This window comes from Carettochelys insculpta, chromosome 1 (assembly GCF_033958435.1).
Source record: "Carettochelys insculpta isolate YL-2023 chromosome 1, ASM3395843v1, whole genome shotgun sequence".
Classification (NCBI taxonomy): domain Eukaryota; kingdom Metazoa; phylum Chordata; order Testudines; family Carettochelyidae; genus Carettochelys; species Carettochelys insculpta.
In genome coordinates this window covers 378,019,801-378,047,529 of record NC_134137.1, presented here as the reverse complement: position 1 = coordinate 378,047,529, position 27,729 = coordinate 378,019,801, and the positions used below count along the sequence as shown (strand labels likewise).

At 66.6% G+C, this 27,729-nt stretch overlaps 1 protein-coding gene across 1 annotated transcript in view; it reads left to right on the top strand.

Annotated features, from left to right (window-relative positions):
• Positions 1-569: 569 nt before the first annotated feature.
• Positions 570-27,729, top strand: part of FLNC (filamin C) — a 64,031-nt gene continuing 36,871 nt past the window's right edge. Inside the window, exons 1-17 of the mRNA XM_074976203.1 lie at positions 570-964; positions 10,417-10,665; positions 12,124-12,221; positions 13,059-13,209; positions 13,423-13,541; positions 13,849-13,926; positions 14,175-14,337; positions 14,620-14,820; positions 16,729-16,866; positions 17,105-17,231; positions 17,481-17,617; positions 18,254-18,447; positions 19,098-19,211; positions 25,383-25,526; positions 25,759-25,882; positions 26,332-26,492; positions 27,172-27,262. Of these exons, the coding sequence (XP_074832304.1) occupies positions 637-964; positions 10,417-10,665; positions 12,124-12,221; positions 13,059-13,209; positions 13,423-13,541; positions 13,849-13,926; positions 14,175-14,337; positions 14,620-14,820; positions 16,729-16,866; positions 17,105-17,231; positions 17,481-17,617; positions 18,254-18,447; positions 19,098-19,211; positions 25,383-25,526; positions 25,759-25,882; positions 26,332-26,492; positions 27,172-27,262 (2,617 nt within the window). The 5' untranslated portion in view covers positions 570-636. The remainder of the gene's footprint in view (positions 965-10,416; positions 10,666-12,123; positions 12,222-13,058; positions 13,210-13,422; positions 13,542-13,848; positions 13,927-14,174; positions 14,338-14,619; positions 14,821-16,728; positions 16,867-17,104; positions 17,232-17,480; positions 17,618-18,253; positions 18,448-19,097; positions 19,212-25,382; positions 25,527-25,758; positions 25,883-26,331; positions 26,493-27,171; positions 27,263-27,729) is intronic.

The following is a 27,729-nucleotide window of genomic DNA, read 5'->3' as shown; positions in this document are numbered from 1 at the left end:
ATGGCAGTTTGGGGGGTACAGGGTGGCAGTTGGGGGGTACAGGAACTGCCCCCCAGACTGGGGTCCCACGGCAGTTGGAGGGTACAGGGACTGCCCCCCAGACTGGGGTCCCACGGCAGTTTGGGGGGTACAGGGTGGCAGTTGGGGGGTACAGGAACTGCCCCCCAGACTGGGGTCCCACGGCAGTTGGAGGGTACAGGGACTGCCCCCCAGACTGGGGTCCCACGGCAGTTTGGGGGGTTACACGGACCTCCCCTTTTCTGCCCCCCGCCATTGTCTCCAAGAAGGGAGGACCCCCCCCCGCCGGGCTCGGGCCGGTTAAAAATAGCCGGCAGATGTCCCGGGCGCGGCGGCGGGGGGGCGCGGCAGAGCCAATGGCCGCCCCCCGCTATCCTTAGCGCCCAATCGGCGGCCCGGGCGCTATCTCCGCGGGGCGGCCGCCGAAGTTGCGGCTCGGCTCTTACTTGTATATGGTCAGGGCCCGGCATTCCTGGAGCGCGGCGTCCTGACGCGGCCGGGGGCGGGCGGGGGCCGGCCCTTAAAAGCCCCTGCGCCGGGCGGCCGCGCCACTGGGAGCGCAGCCGGAGCGCGGCCGGAGCAGCCAGGGCGCAGCGAGGGGCGCAGCGAGCCGGCGCGATGAACAGCCACGGGGGCAGCGAGGAGGCCGAGGAGATGCCGGCCACCGAGAAGGACCTGGCGGAGGACGCGCCCTGGAAAAAGATCCAGCAAAACACCTTCACCCGCTGGTGCAACGAGCACCTCAAGTGCGTCCACAAGCGCCTGAGCGACCTGCAGCGCGACCTGGGCGACGGGCTGCGGCTCATCGCGCTGCTGGAGGTGCTGAGCCAGAAGCGCATGTACCGCAAGTACCACGCGCGGCCCAACTTCCGCCAGATGAAGCTGGAGAACGTGTCGGTGGCGCTGGAGTTCCTGGAGCGGGAGCGCATCAAGCTGGTCTCCATCGGTCAGCGCGGGCCGGGGCCGGGGCCGGGGGCGGGGGCGGGGTTGGGGGCGGGGCTGCTCCGCGCGTGCCCCTCGTGTGCTCGCTCACACCTGCCTGTGCCCCGGCGGGCTCGGTCACACCCGCTGTGTAGGCGCCCTGACACCCGAGCAGGCTGAGCCAGGAGTGCCCCCGACACGCTCGCTCTCGCACGCTGATCCACGCCCCGACACGCTCACTCTCGCACGCTGATCCACGCCCTGACACGCTCGCTCTCGCACGCTGATCCGAGCCCCCGACACGCTCGCTCTCGCACGCTGATCCGAGCCCCCAACAAGCTCGCTCTCGCACGCTGATCCACGCCCTGACACGCTCGCTCTCGCACGCTGATCCGAGCCCCCGACACGCTCGCTCCCGCACGCTGATCCGAGCCCCCGACACGCTCGCTCTCGCACGCTGATCCGAGCCCCCGACACGCTCGCTCCCGCACGCTGATCCGAGCCCCCGACACGCTCACTCCCGCACGCTGATCCGAGCCCCTGACACGCTCATTCTTGCACGCTGCTCTGTGTGGGCCCTGACACACTCACTCTTTCACACTGATTTGAGCCCCCAACATGCTCGCTCTCGCACACTGACCTATGACCCCAACACACTCACTCTCACACACTGATCTGTGCCCCGACACACTTGCTCTCGCACCCTGATCCGTGCCCCTGACATACTCACTCACATGCTGTTCTGTGTGTGCTCCTAACACGCTTGCTCTTACACACTGATCCATGTGTGGCCCTGACAGGCTCACTCTCACGCTGACCCGTGCAGATGCCCCGACACACTTACTCTCACGCTGACCTGCATATGCACCCCAACACTCAATCATTCTTGCACACTGATCTACATGTGACTGACACACCCTCTCACACTGATCTGTTCGACCCGACACGTGTGTGATGCTGACACTCTCCCTGTCACACACACACACAGTCACCCTCTCACGCACACACTTGCCTTTCGTGCTGCGTTTTGCCCTGCCACGCCCCCCCATCTGGGACCGTTCCGCCCCCTCGCACGCTCTGATCTGTGTGCCAGATGCATTCCCCCCATCGCACACTGTGATCTGCCCATGTCAGGGCGCCACTCGTACCCCCCCACTGCTCTGTCACTGACTGAGCTGTGTCTCTTGCACACTCACCAATTCCCATGGCCCTGGCACACCTGCCACCCCCCCCGCTGGTTGTGCCTCTCCACAAACTAAGGCTGATGGCCCCTTACACACGTACCTCACTTTCCCTCCACAGACACACACCGCTCTCTAGGGGCACACTTGCACCCCTGTCTCACACTCGCTCACAGCCCCATGCTCAGGTCACTAGCAGGGCAACCAAGGGCCTTCCCGCAGAGAGGCCTAGGCCGGCTCAGAGGTGTCTGAGTCTGCTCTGCTGGTTTTGTTCTGTGCCTTCTGGTGGGGAGCCCTCCCCTCCCCATGCCAGGCCAGCTTTGCCTTGACAGGGGAGTGGGGGGAACCTGCCATGGCCCCCCACTCCCCAGAATGGGGGAGCTTGGGAGACGCAGGCGGTGGGCAGGAGTTCAGGGTATTAGCCAGTGCCGGGAGGTGGACGGCTGGAGCCGTGGTCAGGAAATCCCGGTTCGCACGGCCCTGCTGGAGCCGGCCCCAGGTTGCTGTGTGGCCCTCCGATCAGTGGCCAGCCCCGCGGGTCGCTGGGTGCCGCCTGCTGGGATACAGGCAGGGCTGGAGGGGACCTGGCCTGCCCCCTCCAGGGGCTGCTGCTGTCTGCCGGGGCTGGGCTCTGCGCCTGGGGGGCAGCAGGGAGGTCTCTGGGCTGTCTGGGGGTTTGACGTGATCCGCCCGTAGAGGAGTGCTGGAAGCAGCCTGTCCCCACCCCGCCCTGGCCCCCGCCACACTTGTTCCCTGGCATCTCCCAGCCGCCCTGTCTGCCTCCCAGAGCGAGGGGAGGGGCAGGGCTGGCAGATCCGACCCCTGGCGCTGCTGGGAGCAGGGTGTGGGGCTGGCCCGGCCCAGCCTGGCTGCATGAGCGGAGAAGGGGCCCCATGCAGCGTGGGGTGGGTCCAGCCCAGCTCTGGGCCTTGCGCTCTGCTCAGGGCTGGTTCCTGGTGGTGTTGGCGTGTGGTGGTTAAAGAGCTGCCACATCCCACCCCAGAGGCAGCCGCATTCCAGCGCGGGGCGAGCGATTCCTCTGGGTCTGCGCCGCTAGCGGGGGCAGCCGGCCACCGAGGGCTGGTGCAGCTGTTTGCACAGTGCCGAGAAGCCTCCCCCGGCCCGGCGATTGTCCACTGGTGATTTCATTCCTGCCTGAGCCAGGCCAGAGCTCTGGCCCCGCGCCCAGACCTGACCTGTGCTGCCCCCTGGCTTCCCTCTCCCCTGGCACAGCCAAGGGGACGGCTCAGCCCAGCCCTGGCCAGGGCAGAGCCAGGCAGCATGGAGAGCAGCTGTTGTCTCTCTCTGGAGGCCAGGCCTGGCCGGATTTATTGTTCTGGGGGGGTTCGGTGCCTGGAGCCGAAGCCTAAAAAAGGCTATGGAGGCTCAGCCGCCGGCTTAACCCTTCGGTGCCCAAATGCTCCCCCAGCCGAGCTCTGGGCTGGCCAAGGGCAACTTTGCGCCCTGTCTGGGGGCGACCGGGGCAGCCAGGAAGGGGGCCGAGTGCCCCTGGGGCAGCAGCAGCTGCAAAGGACACCCCAAGGGGCCGCAGGGCCAGCCACGGAAGTGGGGAGCTCCTGGCTGGTCCCCGCTTCCTGCGGTTTCCCCGGGGGCCCTGCCTGGGCAGGGAGGTGGAGAGGCCCTGGCAAGCGGAGGGGGAGGCCTGGCTGCCCCCTTCTTACCCTGCTCTGCTGCTGCCTCCTGGGCCTGGGTCTGCCCTGGCTGAGCTGAGGGTCTTTCTCCCCACCCACCCATGCCTGCTTGTGCCCTGGGGCCGCCCGTCCAGCTCTTGGGTCCCCAGCGAAGGTAGGGGGGAGGGTCCCATGGCCCCAGGACAGAGGCTGGCCTCTCCCACTGCAGCGGGAGAGGGCTGGAGCAGCCCTTCAGCGGGGCTGAGCCCCCAGCGTCCGTCCACCCCCACCAAAATCCAGTCTGGGGGGTCCCTGGGCTGGCAGGGGCTGCGGGTCGGGAGTGAGTGAGGGGCACCGGCGGAGCTGGGGCAGGGCTGGGCTGGCAGGGGCTGCGGGTCGGGAGTGAGGGGCACCGGCGGAGCTGGGGCAGGGCTGGGCTGGCAGGGGCTGCGGGTCGGGAGGGAGGGGCACCGGCAGGGCTGGGCTGGCAGGGGCTGCGGGTCGGGAGTGAGGGGCACCGGCAGGTCTGGGCTGGCAGGGGCTGCGGGTCAGGAGTGAGGGGCACCGGCAGAGCTGGGGCAGGGCTGGCCTGGCAGGGGCTGTGGGTCGGGAGTGAGGGGCACCGGCAGGTGTGGGCTGGCAGGGGCTGCGGGTCAGGAGTGAGGGGCACCGGCGGAGCTGGGGCAGGGCTGGCCTGGCAGGGGCTGTGGGTCGGGAGTGAGGGGCACTGGCAGGTCTGGGCTGGCAGGGGCTGCGGGTCGGGAGTGAGGGGCACCGGCGGAGCTGGGGCAGGGCTGGGCTGGCAGGGGCTGTGGGTCGGGAGTGAGGGGCACCGGCAGGTCTGGGCTGGCAGGGGCTGCGGGTCGGGAGGGAGGGGCACCGGCAGAGCTGGGGCAGGGCTGGGCTGGCAGGGGCTGTGGGTCGGGAGGGAGGGGCACCGGCAGGGCTGGGCTGGCAGGGGCTGCGGGTCGGGAGTGAGGGGCACCGGCAGAGCTGGGGCAGGGCTGGGCTGGCAGGGGCTGCGGGTCGGGAGTGAGGGGCACCGGCAGAGCTGGGGCAGGGCTGGGCTGGCAGGGGCTGCGGGTCGGGAGGGAGGGGCACCGGCAGGGCTGGGGCAGGTCTGGGCTGGCAGGGGCTGTGGGTCGGGAGGGAGGGGCACCGGCGGAGCTGGGGCAGGGCTGGGCTGGCAGGGGCTGCGGGTCGGGAGGGAGGGGCACCGGCAGGGCTGGGCAGGTCTGGGCTGGCAGGGGCTGCGGGTCGGGAGGGAGGGGCACCGGCAGGGCTGGGCTGGCAGGGGCTGTGGGTCGGGAGGGAGGGGCACCGGCGGAGCTGGGGCAGGGCTGGGCTGGCAGGGGCTGCGGGTCGGGAGTGAGGGGCACCGGCAGGGCTGGGCTGGCAGGGGCTGCGGGTCGGGAGTGAGTGAGGGGCACCGGCGGAGCTGGGGCAGGGCTGGGCTGGCAGGGGCTGCGGGTCGGGAGGGAGGGGCACCGGCAGGTCTGGGCTGGCAGGGGCTGCGGGTCAGGAGTGAGGGGCACCGGCAGAGCTGGGCTGGCAGGGGCTGCGGGTCGGGAGTGAGGGGCACCGGCGGAGCTGGGGCAGGGCTGGGCTGGCAGGGGCTGCGGGTCGGGAGGGAGGGGCACCGGCGGAGCTGGGGCAGGGCTGGGCTGGCAGGGGCTGCGGGTCGGGAGGGAGGGGCACCGGCGGAGCTGGGGCAGGGCTGGGCTGGCAGGGGCTGCGGGTCGGGAGGGAGGGGCACCGGCGGAGCTGGGGCAGGGCTGGGCTGGCAGGGGCTGTGGGTCGGGAGTGAGGGGCACCGGCAGGTCTGGGCTGGCAGGGGCTGCGGGTCAGGAGTGAGGGGCACCGGCGGAGCTGGGGCAGGGCTGGGCTGGCAGGGGCTGCGGGTCGGGAGTGAGGGGCACCGGCGGAGCTGGGGCAGGGCTGGGCTGGCAGGGGCTGTGGGTCGGGAGGGAGGGGCACCGGCAGAGCTGGGGCAGGGCTGGGCTGGCAGGGGCCGCGGGTTGAGGCTGAAGGGCACCAGCAGGAGTTTGCTGCTGTTCTCCAGCTGTTCTCCAGTCCCCGTGGGGCCTGATGCTCCTCCCAGTGGCCTCTCTCGTGCTGCTGGGGCTCGCAGGGAGCCCGGGGGGCTGGCCTGGGGCCTGGCGCTCGCACAGCTGCTGTGGGCTGGAATTCCAGGAATCCGCCGGCACCTGTCCCAGCTCCGCACCCTGCTGCACAGCTGGCCCAGGCACTCGCCGGGTGGCCGCAGGCCAGGCGGGGCAGTGTGGGATGCTGGGGGGAGCGGGGACCAGCCAGGCAGTGGTCACATGGGGAAAGGGCTGCAAGGGCTCCCTGAGCGGGGGGTGGGTGGGTCTGGACTGTGCTCCCCCTGCTGCACGGCAGGGACCAGGGAGGGCCGAGGGGCCCCGGGGGGGGTTACACCCCAGGGGGCTGCTGCAGCCTGACTATCCCCCCAGTGTGGGGCTCCCCCTAGGCTGGCTAGCCAGCTCCCAGCCCCATTGCTGGGCTCCGGGGTCCAGGGGAGCTATGTCTAGGGTTACCCAGCGGCCATGGGGGGCCGAGATTTGGGGGGTGACTGGCTGTGGGGCATATCACGCAGAGGGTCTGTATCCAGTGCACCGGCGGCGGGTGGGGATGTGCGCCTGGGGGCGCAGGGGCCGGGGAGTGGGCAGACAGCCTGTGCCAGGGACGGGAGCGGCTGAGCTGGGGGTGTGGCTGGAAGGGGCGGGGGGCAGAGGCGACAGCCTGCTGGGGCAGACGGTGCCTGGCAGAGGTGGGAGCCCAGCGGGGGGCGGGGGGGCAGCAGCTGGCGGGAGTGGTGGGGGGCGGTGGGGGGCAGGGAGACATTCTTGGGTTAATCCCACCACCTGCGCCTACTGCGCAGACCGAGCCCTCGCCGGGAGCAGCTGCGCTTGGTCTGACACCCTGGGCCTGCTGCCACCCCCGGCAGCTCCTTCCCCCCTGTGCTGCATGGCCAAGGGGCCTGGAGCTGCCAGTGTGGTGGGGGCGCAGAAATGAACCAGCCGCCAGGGTGGGGTCACTGGGGACAACAGGGGAACAGACAGAGAGGGCGGGGTCACTGGATGGGGTGAGGTCTGACAGTGGGGGCGGGGTCACTGGATGGAGTGAGGTCTGACAGTGGGGGCGGGGTCACTGGATGGGGTGAGGTATGACAGGGGGCGGGGTCTGACAGTCTGGGTGGGGTCACTGGATGGGGCGGGGCCACTGGATGGGTTGAGGTCTGACAGTGAGGGTGGGGCCTGACAGGGGGTGGGGTCATTGGAAGGGGTGAGGTATGACAGGGAGTGGGGTCTGACAGTGGGGCGGGGTCACTGGATGAAGTGAGGTCTGACGGGGCGGGGTATGGCAGTGGGGCGGGGTCACTGGATGGGGCGGGGTCTGACAGCAGGGGTGGGGCTGGGAGCAGTTACTGGAGGGGGGTCACTGGTGGGCACAGGTGGGGTTACAGGTGGGCACCAGGCATTGTTGAGAACAATAGGGTGGGCGTGTGATGTCAGAGGCAGCTTAGCCAATCAGCACGTTGCTAACTCGTAGCTCGTTAAGGCGCTGCACGGGGTTGGTTATCGAGCCTGGGCGGGGGCAGGCAGCTGCAGGTGCTGGGGGAGGGGCCGGGTCACGCTCAGAGACTGGAGACCCCTCGGCCACCGCCCTGGGGTGCTGCCCCCGGTGTGAACAGCCCCGGCCCCTGCCCCCCGCAGGGCCCCTGCCCCCCTGCTCTGGAGACCCCCAGTTGGATGCAGCTGGCTCGATGCCCACGCCCGTACCGGCTGTGCCCGCATGGCTCTGCCGAGGGCCCTGCCAGCCAGTTGGCCCAGTGGCAGCTCCGGCCCATGGCAGCTCCCTGCCGTGGCCTGTTGCCGGGGGGCCGGGGGGCTTCACCCACCTCTCTGGAGCAGGAGCCTGGCTGCAGGTGCTGGCCCCAGGGCCCTGCAATGGGGCCAGCCGGTGGGGCTGACACCCACTTCCCCCTGGCTCGGCGCCCTGGCGAAGCCTGGCGGGCGCTGGCCCCAGAGCCCTGCTGTGCCGCACGGCGGCTGTGGGGCCCCAGCAGAGCCACAGAGCTCCGGGGGGGACCAACCTGTGCCTGCCCCCAGCCAGCTGCCCGCCCCAGCGCCTCTGGCTGGCCCTGGGCCCTCTGGTGTGACTGAGCCTTGCGCGCTCGTGAAGCGTATGGAGGCTCCGTGCTGCGGGTGTGCTGATGGGGGGCCGCGCTCGGCTGAAATCAGCTGTCAGGAGCCCAGCGGGGGGCTGGCGGGGACCCCTGCCTGGGTGCGGATGTTGGCTGTCTCCAGCTGCCCCAGGGTGTGGTTCAGGGCCCAGCCGTGCTCACCGGCCCCCCGGGTCCAGCTGCAGGGCGATGGGCCAAGCCCCCCCGCTGACAGGTGGGGCAGGAAGAGGAGGGCAGAGCCGCTGTGGGAAGGGGGATCGGACCACGGCAGGTGTTGGGGGGGTCCCCCAGGAATTTAAACCCCTAACGCTGGGCTGCGCAGGCGCCTGGAGCAGCCGGGGGTGGAAGGAGTCAGCGCCCCCTGGCAGCACGCCTCTCCCTGGGCTGCAGTGCAGCCACCTCTGGGGTGGAACACGGCAGCTGCTGACAGTAACAGTGCCTCGGCAGGCGAGGGGCGTGGGCCGGGGGGGAGTCACCGCAGCACAAGGGCCCCAGCAGTAATGGGGCGGGGGATGGGTTGTTCCAACCCCTCTGGACAGACCCCCAGGGCCCAGGCGCAGGACCAGGCCCCACGTGGCTCTGCTCAGAGCTGTCCCCCCGGGAACAAAGGGGCCGGTGCCCCCTCCCCCGGCCAGCTGCTGCCCGCCTGGAGCCAACAGCTGAGCGGAGCCTCTGGCTGGGGGGCGCTCGGGGCCTGGGCGTAGCAGCTGTGTGGCCCCCCCGCACCTGCCCAACCAGAGCCAACCCCCTCTGAGCCCTGGCACTGCGGCTGGGGTGTCTCAGCCAGTCCCGCGCCGGCCATCCCCCACAGCCAAGTCCCCCAGGCTTCCTTGGGGGTCCCCCTCCCCCACTGCCCTCCCCTCCCCCCGTGCTCCCTCCCCCTCTCCGCAGGGGATCAATGGAGCCCGGCTGGAACATCTGCAGCCCATTTCCTCCCTGGGCCAAATCCAATTGCGTTTTCCATGGCCACCTCCCCTCCCCCGCCTGCTGGGGGGGTGAAGCCCAGAGCCCCCCCCCCGCTTCCCTCCCCCAGCCACTGGGGTCACAGCCCAGAGCCCCCGCCCCGCTTCCCTCCCCCAGCCACTGGGGTCACAGCCCAGAGCCCCCCCGCTCCCCTCCCCCACCCACCAGGGTCACAGCCCAGCCCCCCTCACTGAATGTCCCAGGCTGGCAGAGCCCCCCACCCCCACCTGGTGCTGCTCACACGGGGCCCAGGAGATGCTGCTTCCGCCAGTGTTGGCCTCTGGGGCTCGGCCCAGCCAGGCCGCCTGGCGCTGCTGCCCCCTGCTGGCTGGCAATGGGCACGGCTGGCTGTGTGTCAGAGGCTCTGTAGTGCCCAGCTCAAGGAGGGATTCTCTGGCCGGATGCCCACTGTGGAGCAGCTGTGACAGCAGGGCTGGGGGTGCCTGGGGGAGGGGCAGCAGTGGGGTGCGAGAGACGTTCAGTGCCTGGCCCGCCCCCCCTGTCCCTGCTGAGCCTGGTGCTGGGGGGGGGGCATTGCTCCAGCCCCCCCGCTCTGCTCCTGGCCCAGCCCCCGCACCACCCGGCCGGCGCTCATGGAAAGAGTGAGAACGGGAAGGGCAGGGCCGTGCATTGTTCCCGCCTGGGGCGGCCAGCCGGGGCCTGGCGCCTGCCAGAGCTCCGGGCAGGGGCGGGGCGAGTCCCAGCACCCCCAGGCATGGGCTGGGGGGCACCAAGTCACTGCCGGGGGGAGCCCCCCAGCTGCCCAGTTCTAGGAGCCGGGTGGGGGGGCACTGGCTATGGAGGGTTCCCTCACCCCTCCCTGCCTGAGGTCAACTCCTTCTGCCTGGGAGTGGGGCAGGGCTGGGGTGAGGGGCACCGGCAGGGCTGGGTGGGCGCCCAGGGCTCGGCTGTGGGTTGGGAGTAAGGGGCACCGGCAGGGCTGGGTGGGCGCCCAGGGCTCGGCGGGGGGCCGGGAGTGAGGGGCACCGTCAGGGCTGGGTGGGCGCCCAGGGCTCGGCTGTGGGTTGGGAGTAAGGGGCACCGGCAGGGCTGGGTGGGCGCCCAGGGCTCGGCGGGGGGCCGGGAGTGAGGGGCACCGGCAGGGCTGGGTGGGCGCCCAGGGCTCGGCTGTGGGTTGGGAGTAAGGGGCACCGGCAGGGCTGGGTGGGCGCCCAGGGCTCGGCTGTGGGTTGGGAGTAAGGGGCACCGTCAGGGCTGGGTGGGCGCCCAGGGCTCGGCGAGGGGCTGGGGGTGAGGGGCACCGTCAGGGCTGGGTGGGCGCCCAGGGCTCGGCGGGGGGCCGGGAGTGAGGGGCACCGGCAGGGCTGGGTGGGCGCCCAGGGCTCGGCTGTGGGTTGGGAGTAAGGGGCACCGGCAGGGCTGGGTGGGCGCCCAGGGCTCGGCGGGGGGCCGGGAGTGAGGGGCACCGGCAGGGCTGGGTGGGTGCCGTGGGGCTGGGGGAGCTGACTTCGCCCTGAGCCCCCCGTCCCCGCAGACAGTAAAGCCATCGTGGACGGGAACCTGAAGCTGATCCTGGGGCTGATCTGGACGCTCATCCTGCACTACTCCATCTCCATGCCCATGTGGGAGGACGAGGACGAGGAGGACGCCAAGAAGCAGACGCCGAAGCAGCGGCTGCTGGGCTGGATCCAGAACAAGGTGCCCCAGCTGCCCATCACCAACTTCCACCGTGACTGGCAGGACGGCAAAGCCCTCGGCGCGCTGGTGGACAACTGCGCCCCTGGTGAGTGGGGCCCGAGCCTGCGCTGCGCTGCCACACACTGGCACCCCCAGCGCCTGTACCTGTCCTGTACCGCTGCACGCCGGCCCCCCCAGCGCCTGTACGTGTCCTGTACCGCTGCACGCCGGCCCCCCCAGCACCTGTACGTGTCCTGTACAGCCGCACACCGGCCCCCCAGCACCTGTACCTGTCCTGCACCGCTGCACGCCGGCCCCCCAGCGCCTGTACCTGTCCTGCACCGCTGCACGCCGGCCCCCCCAGCGCCTGTACCTGTCCTGTACAGCCGCACACCGGCCCCCCAGCGCCTGTACCTGTCCTGTACAGCCGCACACCAGCACCCCCAGCGCCTGTACCAGTCCTGCACAGCCGCACGCCGGCCCCCCAGCGCCTGTACCTGTCCTGTACAGCTGCACACCCCAGTATTCCCCCCCAGCTTCTGTACCTGTCCTGTACAGCCACATGCTAATACCCCCCTGCACCTGTACCTGTCCTGTACCACCGCACACTGGTACCCCCCATGCCCGTACCAGTCCTGTCCAGCTCCACACCCCGATACTCCCCCATTGTCTGTACCTGCCCTGTACAGCTGGACACCTCGGTATCCCCGTTGCCTGTACCTGGCCTGCACCGCTGCACGTTGGTATTCTCTAGTGCTGTACATCTGTACACCGTGGTACTCCCCCATCACCTGTATCTTTCCTGTACAGCCACACACCCCAGTAGCCCCTTCACCTTTACCTATCTCCTACAGCTGTATACCCTGCTACCCTCCATCGCCTGTACCTGCCCTGTACCGCCATATGCCCTGGCATCCCCCATCACCTGTGGGGGCCCTGTACCCCGTATGCCACAGTACACCCCATTGCCTGTACCTGCCCTGTGCCATCATATGCCCTGGTACCCCCTTCGCCTGTACCTCCCCTATAAAGCTGGATGGCCTGGTTTCTCTATTGCCTGTACCACCGTATGCCCCATTACCTGCCCCCAATGTCTGTACCTGTCCCGTACAGCCATACCCTGGCATCTCCCATCTCCTGTACCTGCCCTGGACCACTGTATGCCCTGGTAACCCCCTTCCCCTCAGGCTCCCCTTCCTCAGATCCACAGCATGGCACAGATGGAGAAACTGAGGCACACGCAGGGCCAGGCCTGGCTCTCCCCACTAGGCACTCAGGCCACAGGCAGGTCCAAGCTGGACAGGAGCGAGGAAGGCTCCATCCTTAGCCCAATCTGGGGCAGGAATCCAGCTCCGGTTCTCCCCCTTCCCCCACAGCGAGGGGCGCCTGTGCCCAAGGGGACCCCAGTGAGGAACCAGGAGCCCCTGGATGGGAGCTGGCACGGGGCCAGGGAAGCCCACAATGCCGCATTGTCAGCATCTCCTGGCAAGCCCTGTGTCTGCCAAGGTCGTGCCCGTCCCATGCTGCCAGCCTGACTCCGTCCCTCCCCATCCCTTGCCTGCAGGCCTGTGCCCGGACTGGGAGACCTGGGACCCCAACCAGCCGGTGGAGAATGCTCGCGAAGCCATGCAGCAGGCCGACGACTGGCTAGGCGTGCCCCAGGTATGGGCCCACTGGGCAGGGGCCATGCGAGGCACTCCTGGGTCCCGTTCTCGGGCCGGGGCCGGGCGGGGACGCCCCTGGGCACCCGGGTCCCGTTCTCTGGGCCGGGGCCGGGCGGAGACACCCCTGGACACCTGGGTCCTGTTCTCTGGGCCGGGGCCGGGGCCGGGCGGAGATGCCCCTGGGCACCTGGGTCCCGTTCTTGGGCCGGGGCTGGGCAGGGACTCCCCTGGACACCTGGGTCCCGTTCTCTGGGCTGGGGCTTGGCAGAGAAGCCCCTGGGCACCCGGGTCCCATTCTCGGGCTGGGAGCGGATGGGAAGCCAGGCGTGGGGTACTCCCTCCTCAGCCAGCCCCCGGGAACCGCCAGGCCCTGCTGCCCGTCTCAGGGTGCACGGGGTGCCTGGGCCTGTGACCCACTGCCTGGCTAGGGGCACAGCCAGGCCTGGTCACCACGCTGGGGAGTGAAGCTGGGGGGACACACCAGCCAGCTGGACAGTGTGTCCCCAGGGCCCGGTAGGGCCAGGGTCGGGATCGCACCTGGGATGGGGGACAGGGGGCCTGGGGGGAGCACACTGGGGCTGGAGGTTCTCGGGGGCCCTATGGGGCAGGGGAGGTCTCTGAGGTCGGAGTGCTGGGGGCCCCGTGGGGGGGTCGCTGAGGGCGGAGCGTGGGGGGCCCCGTGGGGGGGTTGCTGAGGGCTGAGCTCTGGGGGCCCATTGAGGGGGTCTCTGAGGGTGGAGCTCTGGTGGCCCTTTGAGGGTCTCTGAGAGTGGAGCTCTGGGGGCCTCATGGGGGGGGCACACCCAGCTCTGACAGTGCCCCACCCCCCCCTCAGGTGATCGCCCCGGAGGAGATCGTGGACCCCGACGTGGACGAACACTCCGTCATGACCTACCTGTCCCAGTTCCCCAAGGCCAAGCTCAAGCCCGGGGCCCCCCTGCGCTCCAAGCAGCTGAACCCCAAGAAAGCCTTTGCCTACGGCCCCGGTATGGCCCTGCGCCTCCTGCCCCAGGGGCAGCCGTGGGCACCTGGCAGGGGAACTGCCCCACACCACCTGCCCAGACCAGAGGGCCCCCGGGTTGTGGCAGGGGCAGTGGGGGAAGGGGCTGGGGGAGGAACTGGGACTCGGAGCAGTTGGGGCAGGTCTGTGGGGAGCCGCCCCAGCTGCCACCCCCTGACACCCTGTGCTGGTGCTGCAGGGATCGAGCCCCAGGGGAACACGGTGCTGAAGCCGGCCCAGTTCACGGTGGAGACGCTGGAGGCGGGGCTGGGCGAGGTGCTGGTCTACATCGAGGACCCCGAGGGACACACCGAGGAGGTAGGGGCTCCGGCACCTGTGCCGGGGCAGGGCCAGGCACGTAGGGAGCAGGCAGGCGTAGTGGTGAGTGCAGGGCCGGGGCCCAGGACTCCTGGGTTCTCTCCCAGCTCTGGGTGGGGAGCTGGGCCTAGTGGTGAGAGCAGGGGCTGGGACCCAGGACTCTTCGCTGGACCCTCGATGACGCCCTGCACGTCGCTGCTCCGTCCCCACCTCCCTGTGCGCGAGGGGCTCGGCCGGGGTGCTGGGGAATAGCCCCCCCATGCGCCCTGCCGCCTCACCCCCGGCACCTCCCTCTCTCCCTCCGCAGGCCAAGGTGGTGGCCAACAACGACAAGAAGCGGACGTACTCGGTGACCTACGTCCCCAAGGTGGCCGGGTTGCACAAGGTGAGCTGTCTGGTGGGCAGGAGGGCGTGGGCTGGTGCCTCCGCCCAGCCCACGGCCAGTGAGGGCCATGCAGGTCCCAGGGGCCACGCCGTGGCTGGGCGGCTGTGTTCCCCCCCAGAGGTGGCCGCATTCAGGCCACGCAGGCTGAGAGACACTGCCCAGCTGCCGGGGCCGGCGCCTCCCTGGCTCCCCCACTGGCATCTCCCCCCAGGGCCAGGCAGGGAGCTCACCCCTCTCTCCCGGCCCAGGTCACGGTGCTCTTTGCCGGGCAGAACATCGACAAGAGCCCCTTCAACGTCCACGTGGGCATGGCGCTGGGCGACGCCAACAAGGTGACGGCTCATGGGCCCGGCCTGGAGCCGGTGGGCAACGTGGCCAACAAGCCCACCTACTTCGACATCTACACGGCAGGTAGGGGAGCACCACCCGGACACCGGGCCCAGGAGAGTCGGGGGCTGCCCCGCGGATTAGCTGAGCCCCGCAGCTGGCAGCACCTTTCTGGGGTGGTGCACCTCACCACGCCTCGGTGCATGGAGTAAAATGTATTCCGCCCATGGATGGGAAAAATAGCAGGAGTGGGGCGGGGGTGAGGCCAGGAGGGGACCATGTGGGAGCTGGGTGCGGGGAGCTGGCCAGGAGCAGGATGGGGGTCTGGCTGGTCAGGCCCCGGCTCATGCAGCCCATCTGTGCCAGGTGCGGGCACGGGCGACGTAGGCGTGGTGATCGTGGACCCGCAGGGCCGGCGCGACACAGTGGAGGTGGTGCTGGAGGACAAAGGCGACAGCACCTTTCGCTGCACCTACCGGCCCGTGCTGGAGGGACCACACACCATCTGTGTCACCTTCGCCAGCGCCCAGATCCCCCGCAGCCCTTTCCCCGTCAATGTCTCCGAAGGTGAGAGCCCTGGGCCAGCTCCGCTGCTGGCCCAGCGCCCCCAGCCGGCCCCCGCCCGCCCCCCAACGCCAGCCCCGCTGCTGGCCCAGCGCCCCCAGCCGGCCCCCGCCTGCCCCCCAACGCCAGCCCCGCTGCTGGCCCAGCGCCCCCAGCCGGCCCCCGCCTGCCCCCCAACGCCAGCCCCGCTGCTGGCCCAGCGCCCCCAGCCGGCCCCCGCCCGCCCCCCAACGCCAGCCCCGCTGCTGGCCCAGCACCCCCAGCCAGCCCCCACCCGCCGGGGCACTGTCAATGACTGACTGAGCCGATGGGGCTAGGGGCACCGCAGCAGGGGCCCTGCTCAGAAACTGGGGTGCTGGGCCTGTCTCCCGCCCCGCCAGCCTCTGCCAGCTGGGTGGCCCTGCGCTGCGACCTGGAAGTCCTGGACGACGCCCCCCACCCGGCCCTGTGCACAAACAGGAACCCCTGACTCACCATGGCTTCCTCCTGCTGCCCGGCCCTGCTCCGAGCGGCTCTGGCCGGCACAGCGGGGGTGTAGCGCTCCCCAGCCCGGCCCAGGGCAGAGCCGGCGGGACAGAGCGGGGCGGGGGGCTGGCTGGATGCTGTCTGGGGATCCCCAGCCGGGTCCCAGGGCCATGCAGCTGCCCCCCCCCCGGTGCGTCCCCCCAGCCTCGGGCCAGCCCCCCACTATCACACCCCCTGGGGGAGGGGGGACAGCGGTTGCTCTGGGGGGCTCTCCTGAGAGGTCAGCTGAGGGTGCGTTGCTCAGGGCCGGGGCTGCTGATGGCCCAGCCAGGGTCCTGCGCTCTCTGGCCCAACCCGCCCCAGAGCACCTCGGTCCCCGCACTGGCCAGCAGTGACCCCTCCCCCCCACGGTCTCCGCAGTCCCCCAGCACCGCCTGGCTAGTCCCAGCAAACCCAACCGGGCTCTTCCCGGCCCCGGGTCAGCGAGTACCTCCCTGCCCCCACCACCTAGCAGGGGAAGGGCCCGGCAGGCGGGAGTGCCAGGAATCGGGCCCTCGGGCTCGGAGCCCAGGCGGGAGATGCCACAGCCTGGGCGGGTAGCAGAGCTGGGCTCAGGAGAGAGGCAGGGCACAGGGGTGTCCAGGCCCCTGGGGCTCCGCCCGGAGCAGGGCTCCCCCCGGCTCTCCCTGAGGAGCTCTGCCAGGAGACGGCGCTTGGGGTGCCATGGGCGAGCCCCCCCGGCCAGGCCGGGCTCTGTCCTTGGCGCTGCCGTGCTGGGCTCACCCTGCCCAGGGCAGCGCCTCGCAGGTGGATGGTGCCTCCCCCGGCCCAGGTCAGCCCCTCCGGCCTCCTTCCCAGCCCCCGCGGGGGTCTCCCGGTACGGCCCAGGTCAGCCCCTTTGGCTGTGCACCCCGGCCTCCTTCCCAGCCCCCGCAGGGGTCTCCCGGTACGGCCCAGGTCAGCCCCTCCTGCTCTGCACCCCGGCCTCCTTCCCAGCCCCCGCGGGGGTCTCCCGGTACGGCCCAGGTCAGCCCCTTTGGCTGTGCACCCTGGCCTCCTTCCCAGCCCCCGCGGGGGTCTCCCGGTACGGCCCAGGGCCAGTTCCTGCGACGCAGGCACAGGTGGCAGGCGTACGCGCAGAGCGACCGACTGACCCAGCCCAGGCCGGGGCCGGGGGAGAGCAGTGGTTACCTCTGTGTTTGGTAGCAGCCTCTTGCAGTCCAATCGCCCCACAGCCAGGGCCCCGGCGGGAGCCCCGCTGCCCCACTGCATCCTGGGGGCTGGCCAGGGGCCCCAGGCTCCCAGCTGCTCCCTGGGGGCAAAGCGGCTGAGCTCCTGTCCGGCGTGGGCTCCGTGTGCCAGGTGCCCGCTCGGCCCTGTTGGTGCCCGGCCCCAGCCAGGGACACACGGGCATCCCCCGAAGCTCTCTCTTCTCCGTCTCTGCAGCCTGCAACCCCAGCGCCTGCCGGGCCACGGGCCGCGGCCTCCAGCCCAAGGGCGTGCGTGTCAAGGAGGCGGCCGACTTCAAGGTCTACACCAAGGGCGCAGGCAGCGGGGAGCTGAAGGTCGTGGTCAAAGGGCCAAGTGAGTGTGGGCTGTGTCCAGCCAGGCCGGCGGGGAGGGACAGTAGCACCTGGGCCAGAGGGCTGGGGAAACTGAGTCAGTCTCTGAGTGAGGGTTTGGGGGTCACCACTGCCCCCGCCTGGGCCTGGCTCCCCAGCTCGGGGTCCTGGTGCGGAAGGCCCCCGGCTGGCGAGGTGGCCGTTGCTATGTGGCGGGGCTGGGAGCTTCCAGGCTCTCACTGCCCCGCCTCTCTCTGCAGAAGGCGCGGAGGAGCCCGTGAAGGTGCGGGGCGCTGGCGAGGGGGTGTACGAATGTGACTATTACCCCTTGGTGCCTGGCAAATACGTGGTGACCATCTCCTGGGGCGGCTACAGCATCCCCCGCAGGTAAGGGGCCAGCCAGGCGGGTGGCACTGGGGGTGGAGCCCTGGCCGGGCTCGTGCCAGAGCCTCGCACGTGCTCGTGCAGTGGAAGGAGAGGCTCGGGGCGCCTTGACGACACCCTAGGCAAGTTCCCACTCTGATGTCTTTGGCACTCTTAAGCCAGGCAGCAGTCTGAGCCCTGTCACGCTCATTGCACTAGTGGTGTCGTGGGCCCAGAGCTCGGCCTGGCTCTGACCCTGCCTGTCCTCCACAGCCCCTTCGAAGTGCAGGTGGCACCGGAGCCGGGCACCCAGAAAGTCCGGGCCTGGGGGCCAGGCCTGGAGACTGGTATGGTGGGCAAATCGGCTGACTTCGTGGTGGAAGCAATTGGCACCGAAGTGGGAACACTGGGTAAGACTTGGGCGGAAGTGTGTTTGTGTGGCAGGGGAAGGGATCTTGGGGGGCCAGGCAGCGGAGCCGGGGAAGGGATCTGGGGGGTTGGGCAGTGAAGCCGGGGGGTGGGGAAGGGGTCTGGGGGTTGGGCAGCGGATCTGGGGGGGTGGGGAGGGATCCAGGGTGTTGGGCAGTGAAGCCGGGGGGTGGGGAAGGGGTCTGGGGGTTGGGCAGTGGAGCCAGGGGGGTGGGAAGGGATCCAGGGTGTTGGGCAGTGAAGCCGGGGGGTGGGGAAGGGGTCTGGGGGTTGGGCAGCGGATCCAGGGGGGTGGGGAGAGGATCTAGGGGGTTGAGCAGCGGAGCTGGGAGGGGGTGGGGAAGGGATCTGGGAGGCTGGGCAGCGGAGCTGGGAGGGGGTGGGAAAGGGGTCTGGGGGTTGGGCAGTGGAGCCGGGGGGTGGGGAGAGGATCTGGGCCAGCAGGGAGCTGAGCAGCCCCCTCCGGCATGCTCCGGCTGCCCTGGCCATCGTCCTGGTGCCCCGTGGGCTGTGGGGGCCGGTGGAGCTGAGCTCGTTCGGGTGCCGGCTCCGGCCTGCTGCAGAGCCCGGAGCCGGTGGCTGACGCCAGTCCGGGTTCCGCCCCCGGCTCGTCGCAGGCTTCTCCATCGAGGGCCCGTCACAGGCCAAGATCGAGTGTGATGACAAGGGAGACGGGTCCTGTGACGTGCGGTACTGGCCCACGGAGCCGGGCGAATACGCCGTGCACGTCATTTGTGATGATGAGGACATCAAGGACAGCCCCTTCATCGCCCACATCAAGCCAGCCACCACCGAGTACTTCCCCGAGAAGGTACGGCCCTTCCCAGGGCCCCCAGCCCTCCCAGCTCCTGCGCTTGGCACTGAAGCTGGAGGAGGCTCTCCACTAGCTCTGCGCAGTACGGGGCCTAGGACACGTAAGCTGCAGCTGGACCTTTCCCCCACATTGACATGGTCTCTCTCTGCCTGGCTTCCTGGGCACTGGGTTTCCTTCCCCCAGGAGTCCAGCTCTGGCGCATGAGGCTCTCGGCAGGAATTTTCAAAAGCTTTGGCTAGGTGGACAAGTATGAACTTGACTAGGGAAACTGAGGCTAGAGCTCATCTGTGGGCTGTGGTTGGCTGGCTCAGTGGGGCAGAGAATGAGGCATAGGGGCTTCCCCTCTGGGGGGTGCCGGTTCCCATCCAGCCCCCGTGCAGAGGACTGCCTGGCTCAGTGGGGCAGGGTGTAGGGTTCAAGGTCTTTCCTCACTAGGGGGTGCAGTTTAGCACAGCATAAAGGTCAGTGCCAGCCCATAGCTTCACTGAGGCTGGTGTGAAATGAGATGGGGGGGTCCCAGCCCAATTCCTGGGGTCCCAGCCACCCCCCACCCCCACAGTCCGTCAGAGACTGGTGGGAGAGGCTGGGGTCTCTTCTCCCCCAGGGATCCCTTGGTGCCCACCTGAGCCCTGGCGCTCTTGTGACAGGTGAAGGCTTTCGGTCCCGGCCTGGAGCCCATGGGCTGCATCGTGGACAAGCCGGCGGAGTTCACCATCGACGCACGGGGGGCAGGGAAAGCTGAGCTGAAGATCTACGCCCAGGTAGGGGGGGCTGCAGCGGGTGCTCAGGGTGGGGCACCAATCCCTGCTGGGGACGGATCCCTCCTGGCAGGTCACACTGCATTCCTGGGCATTTCACTGCTGTGGGAGCCTGGGAGGCTGGGTTAGACGGGCCCAGGATTGGGGCCGATGCAGGCGGGGGCTGCGACGCTAGGCTGGATAAACATAAGAACAGCCACGTTGGGTCAGCACAATGGTCCACCCCTCCCCTGTCGCCTGCTCCTCATTTCTGGCAAACAGACCACGGCCACCCTCCTGGCCCATCCCACCTAATAGCCATTGGTGGGTCTGTCCTCTGGGAACCGATCTCAATTCTTCTCTGAATCCCATTGGCCTTCACAGCGCCCTGTGGCAGGGAGCTCCGCAGGTTGCCTGTGTGTTGTAATGCTTCCTTGCCAAAAGCTTTCTGGAAATTGAAGTACCCTATAACCACTGGATCCCCCATGGCCACATGCTTGTCAAGCCCCTCAGAGAATTCCGGTAGATTGGTGAGGCGCGATTTCCTTCTCCAGGAACCTTGCTGATTCTTCCCCAGCAGATCATGTCCAGGGATGGAGCCGATCCTTCTGGTCTTCACTAGACTTTCAGCTAGCTTGTTTTAAACCTGCTGCCTCTCCATTGGGTGACCCCAGATTCCTGCATAACGAAGAGTAAATAACACGGCCTTATTTCCTGTCTCCACGCCCGTCATGATTTTATAGGCCCTTATTGTGTCACCCCTTTGTCATCTCTTTTCCAAGCTGAAAAGTTGCAGTCTTTTTCATCTTGCTTCATACAGAAGTTGTTCCAATCCCCAGTTGTTTCTGTTCTCCTTGGCCGTTTCTACACAGTAATAGTAGTAGTAGTAGTAGCAACATCTTTCAGTCCATGTAGACTATGAATCGCGCCCTTTGTAGTTCCATTTGGGATCATCATTTGCAGCGTCAGCTGTGACTGTGAGGGCCCACACGAGAGTGACAGTCCTTGCTGCATCTGTTGCATGTGTAGTGGGTGTCTGGCAGGTCCTTACTGTGCTTTCTGTGGGCTCACTTCTCCTTTGCTAGCTGTCTGATCCTCAACTCACCCTTCTGAAGGCCCTTGTGTAGTTCCTGCCTCCATCTGCTGCGATCGTCTGCCAGCTCCTCCCAGCTGTCTGGCTTGATGTCTACTTCCCTGAGGTCTCTCTTGCAGACATCTTTGTAGCGCAACTGGGGCCGTCCGGGAGGTCTTTTGCCAGAGGCTAGCTCGCCATACAGGATGTCTTTTGGAATCCTTCCATCATTCATCCTGTGGACCTGGCCAAGCCAGTGGAGCCGACGCTGCCTGAGGAGGGTGTGCATGGTTGGGATTCCAGCTTGCTCAAGGACGGCGGTGTTGGTCACTCCGTCCTTCCAGGATATTCCAAGGATGCGCCTGAGGCAGCGCAAGTGGAAGACGTTCAGCCTCTTTTCCTGACGGGCATACAGGGTCCAAGTCTCGCTGCCGTAAAGGAGGGTGCTGAGGATGCAGGCTCTGTAGACTTGCATTTTGGTGTGAGTGTACAGCTTGTTGTTATTCCACACTCTCTCACTGAGTCTGAACAGAGTTGTGGCCACTTTTCCGATCCTCCTGTTTAGCTCAGACTCCAATGGCAGAGTGTCAGTGATGGTGGACCCGAGGTAAATGAACTCGTGGACGACCTCTCACGTATAGTTGTCAGTGCTGATTGATGGGGATGCAGCAACGTCCTGAGCAAGCACGTTTGTCTTCTTTAGGCTGAGGGAGAGCCCAAAGTCCTTGCATGCTTTGGAGAACTGATCCAGCAGTTTCTGAAGCTGATCTTCTGTGTGTGACACGACAGCAGCAGCATCTGCGAACAGCATCTCTCTGATGAGGACTTCCCACACCTTAGATTTAGCTTTCAGCCTTGCAAGATTAAACAGTTTCCCATCAGATCTTGTGTGCAAAAAGATGCCCTCTGTTGAAGATCCAAAGGCGTGTTTAAGGAGGAGTGCGAAGAAGATCCCGAACAGTGTTGGAGCAAGCACGCATCCTTGTTTGACGCCGCTCCTGATGCTGAAAACATCCGATAATGTCCCGTCGTATTGGATGGTTCCTCTCATGTCTTCGTGGAACGACTGGATCATCTTGAGTAACTGTGGCGGACAACCTATCTTGTGGAGCAGTTTGAACAGACCATCCCTGCTGACCAAGTCGAAGGCCTTGGTCAGGTCAATGAAGGCAATATAGAGTGGCTTCCTCTGCTCCCTGCATTTCTCCTGCAGCTGCCTCAGAGAGAAGACCATGTCGACGGTAGATCTCTCTGCGCGGAATGAGCACTGTGATTCAGGATACACCCTCTCAGCAATCTTCTGCAGTCTGCCGAGGATGACGCGAGCGAACAGTTTACCGGTGACGCTTAGGAGGGAGATTCCACAGTAATTGTTGCAGTCGCTTCTGTCTCCTTTGTTCTTATACAAGGTTACGATGTTAGCATTGCGCATATCCTGTGGAACCTCTCCCTCTCTCCAGCACAGGCACAGTAGCTCATGTAGGGGTTCCAGGAGTGTGTCCAACGCACACTTGATTACCTCTGGTGGTACCATCCTGGCCTGGGGCCTTTCCTGCTGCAATGTTGTCAATGGCTTTCTTCAGTTCATCCACAGTCGGTTCCTGATCCAGTTCGTCCATTACTGGAAGGAGCTCGACGGCATCGAGGGCTGCATCAACCACAATGTTCTCGCGTGAGTACAGCTCGGAGTAGTGCTCGACCCAGCGCTCCATCTGTTTGGCTTTGTCAGTGATGACTTCACCAGATTTGGATTTCAGAGGTGCCATCTTGTTCTGGGTGGGTCCTAATGCCTTCTTCATACCCTCGTACATTCCCCTGAGGTTACTAAAGTCAGCTCTGGTCTGGATGCTGCCGTATAGCTCAAGCCAGTAGTTGTTGGCGCAGCGCCTGGCCGTCTGCTGTACTGTTTTTCTGGCTGCTCTGAGCTCTTTTAGGGTATTCTGGCTCGGCGAACGTTTGTACTCCAGGAGTGCAGCGCGCTTCTTTTCGATGGCTGGAATCATCTCATCGGAGGTAGCTTCGAACCAGTCACTTGTGTTTCTAGCTCTTCTTCCAAACACAGACAAGGCCGTGCTGCAAATTGTATCCCTCAGATGCCTTGTGGGTTGTCCTGGGAAGGAGCAAGGCTAAGGGAGTAAACCCTGACAGAAAATCCGGAGGGGAGTCCTAAGGCGGCTCTGTGCCAACTTCTGGCATTGACCCAGCAACTCCTGCAGCTGAGCTGGTACCAGACGGGGAGGTTGTCCTCTCCTTTGGACTATATCAGTAAAGCCGAGAGGGGGACACTGGTGTCTGGGCAGCCCAGGGTCCCAATAATCGCCCAAGCTCGTGCCTGGAGAGGTACTCCTGCATCGCTAACAGTGTTGAACCAACACGGGAGGGAACAGATACCGGTTATAAGCTCTTGCTCGACTGGCGTAGAGAACGAGCGCCAGGGGTTGCCTCCAACGGTGGGAGAGATCGTCGCATCTCACTGGACAGTCACCGCTCGCCTCAAGCTGGGCAGCCCCCAGCCAATAGGGTACTGTCCCACCACAGTTCACCTGCCTCACTGGGTGCGTTAGGCTTAAGGTTCCCAAACCTGACAAGTGACCTGAAATCTGAGCACCAGGCAAACCAATAAGAAAATCAACAAGAAAAGGAAACCATCAAAGTTTTAAGCTTGCTTGCTGGAATGTGCGGACCATGTTGACAGGTCTTACTGAAGATCTTCAGGACATCAGCGACACCCGAAAGACCACTGTCATCGATGAGGAACTGAAGAGGCTCCAAGTTGACATTGCTGCTCTGCAAGAGACGCGACTCGCAGATTTGGGATCTCTAAAGGAAAAGGACTACACCTTTTTCTGGCAGGGTGAAGCCCAAGAAGAGCCCAGGGAGCATGGTGTTGGCTTCGCCATCAGAAACACCCTTCTACAAATGGTGGAATTAGTCATGGGCGGATCAGAAAGACTCCTTCAGGTCATACTTCAAACTTTCACCGGTCCTGTCCACCTGATCAGCGCTTACGCCAAAACCCTGTACGCCGCACCGGAAGTAAAAGACAAGTTCTATGATGTGCTTAGTGCTGCCATAGCACAAATACCTGCTCACAGTCAACTATACATTTTGGGTGACTTCAATGCCCTCCGCACCCAGGGAGAGGGGGTGGAAACCCACCTCCCCACATCCACCCAGGTTCTTCCAGCCCCAATGGACCAGCCCCAGCCCAGGTCAGCCTGTGCCTCCAATCTCATCCAGCCAGCACTGGGCCAGTCCTTTAGCATCTAAAGAGTTATGGATTTTTTAAAAAAGAACAGAGAGTTAGGTTGTTAAAACAATCACATTTAATACAGCAATAACAAAGCGCTTGGTGCTGGCTGCAGCAGGGGCGGGATCGCTGCTGTCTCACAAGTCGCTGGAGAACGTCCTGTGTCAGGCCGGGTCAGCGATCCTTCCGGCCCCGCTCAGAGCAGAGCTGCGCCTGAAGTGAGGAGCTGGGCTGGAGACAAAGGTGGAGGAACCTCAGGGCACCTCCTCGTCTCCTGGCCTGCGTGGAGGGAATTCCTGGTTCTCCCTGGGTGGAGGCACGTCCCAGCTGGAGCCTGTCCCAGGAGCAGGTCACCTGTCCGTGTCCTTTTGGGCAATCAGCCATGGCCTGTCGGCTGGGTTACCCCTCCACAGCCAAACTCCTCCCGTGGTGTGGATAGGAGCCAGGTGATGTTCTTGCTCTGTCACCTCCGGCTCCCCCGGCCGGACTGTTCCCAGGAGGTGCCGCCCTCCCAGAGACTCACATTTCAAATGCAAACCCAGAGCCCATGCTGATAACTCTGCAGATAAACTGACCCACAGGTGGGAGCAGCAGGAGCTTTCAACCAGCACCCACCCGGCCCAAGCCGCCCCCCAGCCCCACGAAGGCGCCCCACTGAATTATATTATGGTCGTTGTTACCAAGCGGCCCAGCTCAGTTCCCCTCCCAGGCCAGCTCCTGTACTCCACGAAGGACTGAGCCCAGAGCAGCCCTTTGTGGTGGGAAGTCGCGTTCTCCGAGGGGTCGGTGGGAGAGTTAATGAGTTTTCCATTTTATGGCCTCTCTGATCTCCCTGCGCGTTTCCAGGGTCTCCCACCAACCCCTCTCCCCAGCTGCGCTCCCACTGGTCCGGCCTGGGATTCCCAGCCAGCGTCCGGGGCCCAGCTCGATTCCCTGGCGATATTTTTACTGCAAAATTCTGAAATCTTCCCCGTAAAAGACTTTGGGTCCAGGGTCTGGCTCAGGAGGCGGCAGGGAGCAAGTGGCCTCTGCAACCTGTGGCTCTTAGAGAATTTCTTTGCTGCTCCTGATGCTATGATTGCAAAGTGAAGAACCCAACAACAGCCCCTCCTGGTTATTTTCGACAAAAGTCTGAAAGTCCAGCAAGAAACAGCTCAGATCTAAATAGCAAATGCTACGTGATCCCGAAACGCTGGCGAACTCCCCTTGAGCACGTGCAGTGCCTTGGGGGGTATGACCCTGTATCTGTGTTTGGATCGTGTTGCCAATAAAGTCTTGGTTTTGGAAAGGAGAAGGGGGCTGGCGGCGTTCCGGCGGGGAAGGGCAACACGCATTTTAAGAAAGAAATCGGAAGTTAAACGTGAAGCAAAATCGGCGTCATTAAAGTGGGCTCGGGAGTGACAGGCAGGGAGCCAGTGGTGAAAACAGACGTGTAAATCGTGAGGAGATGGAATACGTAAAGGGTTTGTGGCCGTCCTGCAGTAAACACGAATTGCGTTACAAGTCCGTGTGCCGCTCTGCAGACCGGTGATAGAAGCCCGGTGCGAGGTGCTTTATTCAGGGACTCGGGAGCCGTGCCGCTCTGGAATTGAGGTTTTGACCGGCTTTGAGAAAAGCGTCTCCTCTTGCTCTCTCGGTGGCCAAGCCCAGGAGCCACCAGAGCAGCAGGTGGGCGAGATACCGGGGCAGTGGGGCCCATGGGGTAAAGCAGCAGCCAGGGTACCTGCCAGTTGTATGGGGGAACCGGAGGCTGCCCTGGGCACCAGGAGAGGCTGCTCCCTCCTGGCCCACGAGCTGGGCATGCAGCAGGGGGCATTGGTGGGCTTCCCCTCTGGTGCCTGGCTGGCAGCTGAGCTCCCTGCTGTGTCTGCAGGATGCCGAAGGCTTCCCCATCGACATCAAGATCAAGGACAACGGGGACAACACCTTCCACTGTGTCTACGTCCCTCACAAGCCCATCAAACACACCATCATCATCTCCTGGGGCGGGGTGAACATCCCCAAGAGCCCTTTCCGGGTGAGTGACCCCCACGCTGGGCCTCTGCCGGAGCAGCCTGGCACCCGCCACTTGGCTGGTCTGACTGGCCCCACGAGGCAATGGCAGAGTGCTGGGAAGGGGGTGAGGGATCGGGGGGCCCAACCTCCCATGGGAGTGGAGATCCCCTGCCCCCGTTGCTCGCCCGGTTCTGTCTCGCAGGGCCGGCCCCCGGCTGGGCAGGGCCCATGGACGTGGCGTGTTGCCCCCGCAGGTGGCCGTGGGCGAGGGTAGCCACCCGGACAAGGTGAAGGTGTACGGCCCCGGTGTGGAGAAGACGGGTCTCAAAGCCAACGAACCCACCTACTTCACCGTGGACTGCAGCGAGGCCGGGCAAGGTAGGGCCGGCCACGGGCAGGTCCCAGCTCCCCTGGGCCCTCCAACCCCACAGGACGCCTGCTTTGCCCAGGGCGCCGCTGCCTGCTGGCTCACGGCTGCCAGGGCCCAGAGCTCTGTGCAGCGAGTGGAAGGGGTCTCAGCCCAGCCCGTCGCTGGACCACCCCCGCTAGCACGAGTGCCGCCCTGTCTGGCAGGCGAGGCCGAGGGGTTCATGGGGGGGAGCACACAGCACGAGAGCGCCCATGACGGGTCTCTCGGGGCCGGGCTACGAGGTACCAGGGGGCTCACGTCTTCCTCCTTCCGGCTTCTCCCGGGGGGAGAGTGAAGGCCCCTCGGACCCCTGCCCACTGCCCCCCCCCGGGACTCAGCCGTCCCCTCCCCCGTGAGCAGTGCCCCCCCGGGCACCATGCGAGGCTCCTGTGATGGGGCTGCTCGGGCTGTGTTGCAGGGGACGTGAGCATCGGGATTAAGTGCGCCCCGGGCGTGGTGGGGCCGGTGGAGGCCGACATCGACTTCGACATCATCAAGAACGACAACGACACGTTCACCGTGAAGTACACGCCGCCGGGCGCCGGGCGTTACACCATCATGGTGCTCTTCGCCAGCCAGGTATGGACTGGCGCCGGGCGCTATGCCAGCCTGGGGCCCTTTGCCAGCCAGGTATGGACTGGCGCCGGGCGCTACGCCAGCCTGGGGCCCTTCGCCAGCCAGGTATGGACTGGCGCCGGGCGCTACGCCAGCCTGGGGCCCTTTGCCAGCCAGGTATGGACTGGCGCCGGGCGCTACGCCAGCCTGGGGCCCTTCGCCAGCCAGGTATGGACTGGCGCCGGGCGCTACGCCAGCCTGGGGCTCTTCGCCAGCCAGGTAGGCACCTTCCTGGTGCTCTTCTTTCTTGACTCGGGGTCCGCAGGGCCCCCCACCACTCTGCCCTCAGGTGGCCCCGGGGGAGCAGCTGGAGGTGCCCTGCAGGGGCTTCCTGGGACCTCTCAGCCGAGCGCCAGGATCCTGGCAGACATGCGGCACTAGCTGCTCTTGGGGGTGGGAGGCGAGCGGGGGGCTGGGCTCTGCCAGGCTGGGGAGATGGAGATGGGGATGGGGATGGGAGCCCCAGGGCTGGCGCGAGGGCATCTGTGGCGGGGCCGGCTGGTGCCCCTGGGTAGGTCCCTGGGAGGAGAGGCTGGAGGATCACGCCAGGCCCTGCCCTCCAGGGGATCCTGGCCTTCCAGCGCCAGGTTGCAGCCAGTCCCCACTGGCTGGGCACCCCTCACCCCCTCTCCTGTGCCCCCAGGAAATCCCCACCAGCCCCTTCCGCATCAAGGTGGACCCGTCCCACGACGCCAGCAAGGTGAAGGCCGAGGGACCCGGGCTCAACCGGACAGGTAAGGGAGGGGGGCCCATGGACAGGGGAGGGGCTGCAGTGCTCCCTCTCCCGGGGCTGCGCCCCTCAGGCTGGCACCTGGCGAGTGGGGGGGTGGCTGGCGCGGCACCTCTGAGGAGAACAGGGCACTGCCGGGGGGCAGGGCAGGGCTGGGCTGGGGAATGGGTTGGGGGCTTGGTAGGGAAGCAGGATGGGGCAGCGGGGGGGTGCTGTGCTGGGGGAGGGGGTGGGGTCCCGGCAGGGGAGCAGGATGGGGCTCGGCAGGGTGCTGGGTGGAAGGGAGGGGGCAGGGGCTTGGCGGGGGCGCAGGATGGGGCTCGGCTGGGTGCTGTGCCGGGGAGAGGGGGGTGGGGTCCCAGTAGGGGGAGCAGGATGGGGCTCGGCAGGGGGTGCTGCGCTGGGGGGAGGGGCAGGGGCTCAGTGAGGCTCTGCGCTGGGGTGGAGGGGGGTGGGGTCCCAGTAGGGGGA